The sequence below is a fragment of the Fringilla coelebs genome (genome assembly GCF_963513975.1).
Source record: "Fringilla coelebs genome assembly, chromosome: 12".
In the NCBI taxonomy this organism is placed as follows: Eukaryota; Metazoa; Chordata; class Aves; order Passeriformes; family Fringillidae; genus Fringilla; species Fringilla coelebs.
The window spans coordinates 19,642,610-19,653,863 of NC_140038.1; the positions used below are offsets into that span (position 1 = coordinate 19,642,610).

Consider the following 11,254-nt stretch of genomic DNA (forward strand, 5'->3'; position numbering starts at 1 on the left):
TGTGGGCTGTGATTGGATATTTCAATCCAATATTTGGTTATATTGAATTTAGGAGCTCTTTGACAGTTTTAATAGCACCAAAATGCTGACCTTCAGTAACTTATCAAATGCCAGATGGTACAGGCATTCACAGCAGAAGTTATTTCAACTCTGAATGTCTATAGCAAAACTTTTATGCTGCTAAAAACTGTGGAAAAAGTTACTGACTCTTTACGAATGGCTAAACCCCAATGCTGGCAAAACATAAACTAGTTCCAGGTCTGAAAGCAGGGAATGTGGAGAGACACTGTTAGTCCAGAAAGTCTCCAGGCACAAAAGATATTAATTAAAAACTGCAGCTGGAAACCTCCTTCCCCTTCCTCAGAGGCTTCCCTGTCGCTGAACTGTGAACTGAAACAAAGCAACAGCTTTTAGGGGCAGAAACTCAGTGTCAAAAGTTAAACCCAAGTCTTTGCCAGTGAAAGGCTGGCCCAGCAGCAGTATCTGCCACTGTGTGTGACCTCACTGTCACTGTGACCACAGTTCCTGTCACAGAGGCAGAAGAGCCCCCCTTCACCACATCTCATAAAAGGACAAAGCCATAGTTGCGTCAGGTCGTAAATGTTTGTGCACAGAGACAAACTGTTCAGTCTCTCTTCTGCTTTCAACTTCTCCCATATTTCTAAGGCAGACTCACCAGCATTTATCCTGGTGAAAGTGCAGGTCAAGCCCAGCAGCTGCTTTCAACCAGGCAGTCTGTAAACACCCAGGACTCACTTCAAGGAGCCCAGCACACCCAGGCAGGAGAAGCCCCCGTCACCCCTGGGGAGGAGCTGCCAGCTCCCAACAAATAGCAGGAGGAAACTGCCACAAGCAGGCTCTCTAATTTTTTATCCCCCAAAATGCCAAATTTGCAGGCACATCAGTGTGGGCAGACCACGAGTTTCGGTAAGAGCGGTGTCTTGTCTCTGCTGACGTCAAGGACCTGCTGAGCAGGCGCCTGCAGGATGGGGCTGCCAACGAGTGCCCGGAGCAGCAACAGATTTGGGCTGCCAGGAGGTAGCTCAGCATGCAGGGTTACAGTGCCAGACACCATGAGACATCTCCAGTTTGGGGAAAAACTGTCACTGTCAGGGCAAACATCTGTCAGCCTCACACATTTCAACTGCAGTAAGGAACAGGGTAATTGTATCATCCATTCTCCATGCTGACACCAAGACGTGCTCGGCTAAAGAAGATAAAAGAGGCTTGGACAGTCAGGACTGCAGGCACTCGAGGCCATTTTGATTTCAGCTTATTCCCTTTCTATCTAAATAAAAATATCTGTGATGAATAATGAATGTTCCTCTACTTCCCTCCTTCCCGCTGCAATTCCAAATTTTCGTCGGTCTTTCCAAGGCTGACAGGAAACAAAAAGCGTGGAAACCGTACAGTGATGCTGCAGAGGGAGCAGAGGGCTGGGGGGATCTGCTGTGTACAACAGCCACCCTCCCCTCTCCCTGCCACAAAAGCCCCCTCCCCAGTGCCCCTGTGCTTACCTCGTAGGACCAGACGCACTGCACCCCCGCGAACCTGCGCACGCAGCGCCCCACCTCCACGTCCTCGTGCGTGGTGTACATCTCCCGCAGGCACTCGCCGATGTGCGGCACCATCCTCCGCAGCACCTCCCTGCTCATGATCACTCCTGGCCCCCCCATGCAGAAGTTCTCCCCCGGCTCCAGCGCCAGCTTCCCCATCTCCTCCGTGGTGCCGAGGCCGGTCTGGCCCAGGAACAGGGGCTCGCTGCTGTTCAGGCTCCTGAGGAAGTTCTCCAGTTTGTCCCCTTTGATGTAAACGTCGTCGTCAGCCCTCATAAACCATTCGTATTTGTCCAAGTAGTGGTCATGCATGTATTTGAGCATCATGAAGGATTTCTTCTGGGGGGGGTAGGAGTCATCTACACCTGGAAGCGGCACGATGGGGATGGGGATAGAGGTGTCCGAACCCTCGCTGGAGAAGAATTCGACCTTGCCAGGAATGGTTTTGGACCACGTTCTAGATTGAAAAAGACAAGAAGGAATAATTAAATATGCAAACCAGGGCAGGCAGAGATTGCTGCCACAGACTGTGGCTCACCTGCTTTACAAATTTTCTTTTTTGAACACGTTGAAAGGTTATTTTTTACCACAAAAATGAGGACATTCACATGGCACACACAGCAATTGGTACAATGTACACAAAATTCTGATATGGCAAGAGTCTGAGTACCATTTTTACCTCTAACACCTCCACGTGTTAGAAAAACAATTTCTGTTAATTATTAATTTTACTAGTGGGAAGCAGGATTCCTTAGGCACACTCAGTTTTGCACTAACAGTTGTTGATCACAAAGCACAGATGGGAGCCAATACGGGCCAACAATTCACATACAACTGAATTTACTGCTTTCAGCTGTAAGTTATTCAGCATCATAGCCACCTTCCATTCCCTCTAAGCCTATCCAAAAGCTCAAATGTGTACTTAGAAATACAGACTTCCAGAGAGTAAATTCACATGAACTTTTAAGGAAATGGCATCCCTTGGGAAACCAACCAAAGAGCAACTTCTCCAGATGGTGTGTGGAGAAGCAAAGCACAGAGCATGGAGCAGAAGTAACCTCAAGTGGCTTTGTCCATACCAGCAAAGTTCTAAGAGATGCCTGTAAAACTCCTAATTCCCACAGTAACGTGGTGCTACCCAAAAACTGCACCTCCAGCAGCTTTCCAGACACTTCATGCCAGGTTCTACTGGAGAGGAACCTGCATAGAAGAGGAGCCTTTCCTGTGCAGAGCAGCACAGCAACATCTGCCCACACCTTCCGTGCTCCTCTCTGACAAATCCAACCCATCTGCATGAGCAAACTGGGTCACTGATAGCAGGAAGAGCTGCAGGATGATTCCTCAAGGCAGAGCACAGCCTACTCCAGGGAGGATTTTCAGTCACGTAATTGATACAGCCTTGCCCTCAAAAATTATTAATTTTAAGCTTGCAGTTCCATTTTCTGAGATTCTATCTGGGATAAGAGATCACATACCCCTCACAGAAACTCACAGAAAACTATTTTAGTTGCTAAACCAACAGGTTTTGCCCCTTTTTATATACAGGGAGAATAATCCATAATTCTGTTTGGTGACTATACTCAGAATATAACCTAAAGCTGATGTGAAAAGACTCTCAAGGTAAAGGACACAGTATTCCCTCAATGCATCACTGTCACTCTGACCAGATGCCTCTCAGCACAGGCTTCTTGCCAATACCTGAGCAGATTTTGGGCAGCACAGACCATCTGAAATTTGAAATCTCCAGAATTAGCCATCATATAAAGCCTGAAATGTAAAAATACCTCAGGAGAAATATTCCTTAAGTTCCATCAGAAAATGCAGAGGTATTTAATGAGATTACCTAAACATCAACTTTGACACCTTAACAGTTTCTCACTAATTCCACTGTGTGTAATGAATATCACCCAATTACTTTAAAAGCTTTGTCTCCTGGATTTCTTACTGCCGTGGGTAGTGTTTCATAGCAAAAGTTTAGATCTGAGCTTCCAGAAGAGCACAGAGTACAGCAAATGGAAACATTCCCACTGACTTCACAACAGAGGTGATGAGGCCTTTAATCATCAGTGAAGCAATTAATGCACAGTACTGCTGGTTATAAATCACATCCTGGTAAAGCACTGAGAACTGCCCGTTTGAAAAGGAGACACAGTCACATCCTGAACTTTCACTAACTCTTAAGGAAGTTCTGCTGTTTATTTTCTGACACCCACACTCCACATACAAATCATCCACAGCTCTTCCCATATCAACTCCCAGTCTAAGCTTAAAAGACTTTTCTTCACTAAAGATGCATGTCAATTTTAGTATGACAGAAAGAAAGGACAGAAGGAGTTACTGACACATGCAGCTCATCTCATCCACTGAGACACAGCTTTGGGTGGACCCAGGACACTCTGCAGACAACCACCAGCTTGAACTTATAACCTAAAGTCTTTTGGAAATTTCTGTTTACTTACTTTTTTATTCAAAAGCAAACAATGTATTTTCAGACTTGCTCTTCATACCCTGAAAGATCTGCCTTTATCATGACTATAATCTCTGGGCAATACAGGATGTCTTCAATCACTCCAAGCTTTAGCTCTTTTCTGGAAGTCATCAAGCCCTTCTGTTGATTCCCAGTTTAAAATGACTCCCTGCTCTCCAAATAGGTGCCCTCACCTCAAGAACCACTAATTACTGTCAAGAGAAGAGCTCCCATTCAACAGAAAGGGAACAAAATGCATGCACACCCATAAACCCTGGCATGCTTGATTCCCAGTCTTCTTATTGCACTAAACCCCTCATCCCAAAGCCAGTTTGAGCCCATCTTTCCATATGAGCTACATTTATGTTTCACATTAGACCAGGGTAAAACAGAGACATTCCTGCACGTGTGCAGGAATGGGGACAGAAACACCGTGCCCTAACAACTTCCACATCCCACCACAATGTCACTCCAGCCTTGGGATCTCATGTCAACCACATGGACCGTGCACCAGCACAGCTTGACTGAGCCTTTGTTCACCTCCTGCAACAACACAATTTCTAGCATGAGACAGCTCAACGTGTTATTTGTGACCGTGGCTTTGTTTGAACCCAAAGGGACGAAACCCTCCCACAGGGACAAACAGCCCAAGTGTCTGTGTCAACAGAGCACGGCTCGGGCACAGGCTGGGACAATGGAGTCACCACGGGCTGCTCCTCACGTCGAAGCCACAGCTCGCTGCGGCCCTTTCTGGGGACAGAATACAGGGAGAACAGTTTGCTCAGGAAACGTGGTGTTGCACTCAGCCAAAGCAGCCAAACCACAGAGGGTGAGATGAACTGTAAGTAGGTTTTTCTGGCCCCAGTTATCAGCAGAACTAAGGACTGATAAATGCAGGGATGAATTCTGATCAAAGCTGCTTTTAACCTTTTCATCCAATGTTGCAAATAATCAAACCTGGCTCCATCACCAGCAATTCTGTAGTTTAGTACGTAAAACGTACATTTTTTGCCAGTCCTCCCACCTCCACTGTCATTTACCTTGTCTGCTCTCAGGTTATGGGCAGCAACCTGACCCTTCAGCTCCTGAGCACAGAGCTCTTGTCACAACACCTCCCCACCTCTGTGGCCCCACCAACATCCCCTTCCACCAGCTGACATCACTTTCTTGGTCAAGGTTTCTCCAGTACAAGCCCTGCAGGTCATATCTACAAAAGAATTGTATGTTTGATAATGAAAAAAATACCCAGAAAAATATTTTAATTGAAATTTGACACCCTCCTTCTTCCCCACCACCCTGTCACCCTGAGCTGTTTAAAGGACACATGGACACAACATTTCTGCCACCAGACTCTGTATCTGCACCTGCAGAGACCACCTGGGCTGCAGTGATCGGTCACCGAGTGCTTCAGTCAAAGCCATTTCAGCTCCGCCCACAGCGAAATGCCAGCTTGTGAATACAACTGATACTGCCCTGAACTGGTCATTTAAAAACCCTGACAGATCCCAACCTTATCTCCCCCGTGTAATCTGAATCTGCTGCTTAAGCAGGAGGATGTGCATGAATCAGGACAGCAGGGCTCTCTATTACCCTCCCCAGGAGGTAAAAAACCTGCCCGATGCTGTGTGACCTGGTTTCTCCCAGTGCACAGGGCACGCAACTCCACGAACCAGAAGGCTGTGTTGACAAGGAAATCAAAGTGAAAATTAAACAAACACAAACTAAATGAGTAATGCCTCCTCAGGAAAAAAATCTCTAAGGAGAGGACATGAGTCCAGTGATGCTCCAGTATTGTTGGCTACCAAATCAATTTTACTATCCCTCCTTCACCCAGTTTTGCACACTGGATATCCTATGTGTACCCTAGGCTAAGCAAGTCACAAGCAAACTGGGTGAAAAGATTTTATCTTTTTAGCTGGCTCCCAGGAATTAACGAAATACAGAAAACCTTGTGCACACCAAGAGCGCTAAAAAATCCCAGTATTTTCTAAAAACTGACCACAATTGTAGTCTTGAAATGTTGTCAGAAGTAATTTCTTCATTTAAAAAGAAGCTTTAAAGCACAACTTGCAGCAGGAGCAGCACAGATGTGGGATGTTTTCTCTTCAGTTTCCAGTATTTATTATTTATTTGTATTATCTTGCTTATCAGCTCTGCAGACTCGGAAGAAGCACAGTCAGTGGCATTATGCAGACAGTGCTCTCTTTGTAGAGACTCAGGCTGAAGACTGACAAAAAATGTATTTGGTTTTTGTCTGCAGCTCAGGAAGTTTCCCTCAGAGGAGATCAGAGAAATCATTTAAAGTTTTGAGAAATAGTCATCTTGTATAATTATGCTGAAGAAAATCATAATTTGTGAAGAACTCAGCAAGACAACAGACATGAAAGACTGATGTCTTGAATGCAGCTAAATTCCATGTTGAATTAGGGCTAGTTTGGCATCACTGTTCTTCAAGGTCCCATTCTTCCAACAACATTTGCCACAGGGGAAGCAATGAACCACAGCTCAGGCAGGAGAACTGAGCTTGGAAACCAGCATGATGATCCTGCACGTGGTATTGTAGATAACACAGGGGAGGTCACCAAAAACAAGCTGCTTTTTTAAATTTCCATATTTCTGTTACTAAGATCTGCATTACAGAATTCAAATTCTGAGGAAAAGTTCCTTTCAGGTTTCTGCAGGATTGCTTTAACAGAGAACCCAAGCAGCTTCCACAGCTCTTTGAGTCCTTTGAGCTAAACTCCTCCAATCCTCCTTCCTTGCGGACACAGGGACAGAAATGGATCCATCACCCACAGGCACACAGTTAGTGAGCCAGGCTAAGATCAGAGCCCAAGTATCTCAGAATTTTGGGCCATATGGTTATTTTGGGGGGTGTAGATGACTTTGTTTTACTTACCCCCTGGCCCCCGTATCAATGACGGTTGCTCTATGTGTTTCTTTCATACAGTTCCTTAAACATCCTCACAAATTCTAGGTTACTGGCCAGAAATGCCAAGTACATGATGTTTCTGGTGGAGGGTACCTGAGCAGGACACTGAGTTCTCACTGCTTCAATACCGTGGTACGATTCACACATGAAGTAAAACACGTACTGTGCTGGCACGACACTCAAAGTCACTTCACAGGGCCCCCTCCCAAGAGGCAGGAGCTCCACAATCCATCACATCCCTCAACAGCAACCAGAACGGGCCAAACCACCTGACAGATGCAGATGTGAATTTAGGAGCAATGCCCTTACAGTGTGTAAGAGCAGGCTTAGACAGATAACACAAACTCCCCCGCACCCAAATCCTTCTGGCTGCCTTTCACTTAAGCTCTTCCGAGCACTCAGGTATTTGTACTCCAGCTTCCTGTAAGCCGCCACCAACTGAGGCAGCACGCTGGAAATGGAGCCTCCGGAGGGCATCCCTCTGCCACCGGGCAGGGATGGCTCAGCACCAGCCCCGGGCATCCCTCATGGTCCTCCCTTCTGCCACCGGGCAGGGATGGCTCAGCACCAGCCCCGGGCATCCCTCATGGTCCTCCCTTCTGCCACCGGGCAGGGATGGCTCAGCACCAGCCCCGGGCATCCCTCATGGTCCTCCCTTCTGCCACCGGGCAGGGATGGCTCAGCACCAGCCCCGGGCATCCCTCATGGTCCTCGCGGCACTTGACGGTGCCGTGGGGACGGTCCCAAAGCCAGAAGTGCTGCGGCTGTGCTCCTGCAGAGATGCTGCCAAAGGCCAGCCGCTGACATCTCGCCATTAACTGCATTCACACCACTCTCCTGCCACGTTTCCCAGGAAATCTAGTTGCTACGCAAACGGAAAAAAAAAATGGGTTAACTGCCTGATATTTCTGTTCCTGAGACAGCAGACTTAAATCTTCTGGGAGATTGCTTATTCCCATCCTCTCCTTCCTGCAGCTCTTCTAGGACAACTCCCCTCAACTGCAAAACCATTAGCACATATTGTTGCACTTTCCCTGAACCCCAGCCATCCCTTTAACTCCTTCCTGCCCAGCTCTTTTCCTGACCATTCCTTGTCCTTCCAAGTGACACCGTGGCTCCTGCTGCTGCACTTCACCGGCCTCCTGGAAGGGAAGCTCTGTTAACCTGGCTGTCAGATGCAATCACAGCTGAGGCTGCAAATCTGCCCTCTGAAAACCTGTGGATCTAAGGCTTATTCTCTGCCTCACAGACGCAGACTACAAAAGCAGGACTGTTACAAAGAGCCGGCGGCTCCCGAAAATCCAGCGGGCCTGGTTTGCCTTGCAGTGGTCATTTTGCTCATGATTGATGTTCAGGAAGTGGATTGCTTCCCCTCTTGTTAGACCCTATCTGGATTCACAGCAGCCAGGATCAGCAAATGCTTTCCGCTCCCTTTTAGCCGTGTCTGTAAATGGCCTTTGAGCCACAGCAATTTGGAGGTATTCAGCCTCTGAATCCCTAATTCCTTTCAGCGTGGTATCAAGGCTCTGCACACGCTGCCACCCCGGGAATGCCTTGCTAGCAGCTTCCCATTTCACCGGCTGTGCCAGCGATTCAGCTCACCAGGATGCTTTGTCAATGTAGTAATCCCAGCAATTGTCTGCTTGAGTACTTCATGGCAATCAAAAGCCTTTTAAGATTTCAGGTTTGTCTTCCTCTTCCCCCCTCCCCATCTTCCCCCAAAGATGTCTTCCTGTCACCAGGACATTAGCTCATTTCTTTAACCAACGGAGGTGAGAAAAACGCATTTAGCCCTACTAAGAGTCTCTTTATCCGTCTCTTCCAAGAACAGACATCATCTCTAGAGGTTAAACCAAAATAGCAGTGTAGTAAAAAGCGATACTCAGATCTCCATCTAAGGGCTGAAGGAGCCCGATTCCATTAGCTGAATTTGTTAAGTTGCATCTTTAGCCATTGTTTTGTGAGAGCAGATGTCGCAGATCTTGTTCTCTAAACCCAGCTCTGCCACAGCGCCAGACTGTTCAGCAAGCACAGGCAAAACCAGGCGAAAACAAGAATCCTTCCCACACCAGCAAAGTGAATTTCTCCCCAAAGAACACTCTGGACAACACAGCGATAAATTTCCCTTTTCCCAATTCTTGATGCAAAATCTGATGGATGCTAGATAAAGTATTCTGCCATAAAACCTGGTATGCCATGTCCCAAAACGACTCCAGCCTCCTTGTATGTAAATCTAAATTGCACAGCCTGGGAGATTTGCAATCCAAAATGCTCCATCCCACATGGTGAAGGAGAACATAACCCTGAAGAAACAGATTCCTTCACCCATTTCAAAGCATCAATCATGTGCTTTCTGTAACTTAATTACAGGTCTACTGCTGGAAGAAGGAATTAAGTTTCCATTAAAACCATCGCTGGTGGACAATATGCCTCAGATTGCCCAAATAAAGCAATTTTATTGCATTGGATGCTGATATAAAGACAGATTTCCTGAAACCAGAGCTGAGCTGGGAACGATGGTATGATGGCCCGACATACATAGCTTTGCCACCCTGCTCTTACTGGCCATAGGGCCAAGTACTTTTCAGCCAGGGCAGGCAGGATATGGAGAAGGGTTTGCTCTATCACAAGACTAAAGGAGATGTTTTATTAAAGATCTGCTCCAGAGCTCCTGGCTGCTCCTCTGAGGGTGCTGGCTCAGCCAGAGCTGGGGTATACCCGAGCTGACATTTTAGCTCTGGACTCTTTCAGCTTTCCCAAGCAGGCTTCCCGTGCAGCCTCCCAGCACTGCCTGCTGGCACACACACCGGAGCAAAGAGCATATCCCAGCACATTTCAGCAGAGCACAGAGTTTCACCAAAGCCACAGACACATCTCTCACAGAAGAGATGATCACCCTGATGCTGCCGAGGAGGTTTTGGACAAAATTCCCGTTAGCCCGTGGCACTCACGGCCATGCCCAGCCACACCTGGGGACCACGGCGAGCAGCACACAGTGCAAAGCACCAAGACTGCTCCTGCTCCAAAATCAGGTGTGCTCAGGTAACAAACACACAGCTTCGAGACCCTGGCTCCTGCATTAGCTCAACAGTCTGAAGCACGGAGCGCTTCACCCAGGCTGGCTCTCCTCATCCGAGCTTTTTAACTACCTGATCCAGCCTCAGCAGCGGCTGCAGAGAGCCGAGGTGCGTTTTACTCTTTGTTCCACAGATGCCTGTTCTGGGTGTCATTCCCAAGCACACGCTTTCGGCTTGGCACAGGGGTCTTTATCCAGGGCATTACGGCGGTCCCCAAACTTTATTTCTGTTACCGTCAGGCTGTCAGCTCGCTCCACAAGCAGCGGTCAAGGACCGTACCAGCGTGGCGCAGCTGCGCCCAAGGCAGAGGCACCGAGGGACGCGCTTTGATGCCCGGGTCTCTGCCGGTGAGCGGCACTCAGCGTCCACTCGCACCGGCGGGCTGCCCGACCCTCAGGCAAGGTCACCGGGGCCAGCTGCCAGGTGGAACCCGGCTGAGCCAGAGCCTGCGGGAGCGGCAGCGCGGCTCACTGGACCCCTCGCGTCTCTGCCGAGCTGCCCGGGCAGCGGAGCCGCGCTCGGGGCAGCGCTGCTGCCGCAGCCCGCCCGGAGAGCGCCCCGGGGCTCGCTCAGCGCGCCCGGGTCGGAGCGAGGAGCGCTGGGGCTGACCGTGCCCCGAGGCTCGCTCGCACCTGCCCCGGGGAAGGGCGAGCGGTCCCCGGGGCCGGCGGGGGCACCCCGGCTGTAAGGGCATCCCGGGCCGGGCGGTTTTACCCCGGGGGAACCGGCCGACCGGCCCGAGTCCAGCTGAATGGGAGCAAAGCGAGCCAAGCCCAGCTCGGCTGAATGGGAGCGAACCGAGCCAAGCCCGGCTCAGCTGAACGTGACCGAACCGAGCTGAGACGAGCCGAGCCCACCCGAACCGACCCCGAGCCCATCCCAGACCCCAGCCCAACGCAACCCACCGGACGCCCATCCCCGCCGGGCGCCCCCGGCCCCCCGCCGCTCACCGGTGCGCGGCCACGGCGCGGCTCCGCAGGTACTTCTGCGCCGTCATGACCCCCACGAAGAGGAAGCTCTGTGCCGGCGGGCCGGGGCGGCGCGGCGGGGCGGCGGCGGCGGCGGCGGGCGGCGGGCGGCAGCCCTGCGGGCGGGCTCGGTGGGGCCGCGCCGCCGCCGCCAGCTCGGAGGCGCGGGGCAGGACGAGGCGCGATGCGAGCACGAAGCCCAGCACCAGCCCCAGCAGGACGCTGAGCCAGGCGCGGCGGCCGCGGCCCGCCAT

General features: G+C 50.0%; 1 protein-coding gene across 1 annotated transcript in view; it reads right to left on the minus strand.

Annotated features, from left to right (window-relative positions):
* CHSY1 (chondroitin sulfate synthase 1) overlaps positions 1 to 11,254 on the minus strand; it is a gene marked incomplete at its 5' end in the record, with an annotated part of 74,005 nt that extends 62,751 nt beyond the window's left edge. The window contains 2 exons of the mRNA XM_084213514.1: positions 1,518 to 2,013; positions 10,983 to 11,254. Coding sequence (XP_084069640.1) covers positions 1,518 to 2,013; positions 10,983 to 11,254 — 768 coding nt within the window. The remainder of the gene's footprint in view (positions 1 to 1,517; positions 2,014 to 10,982) is intronic.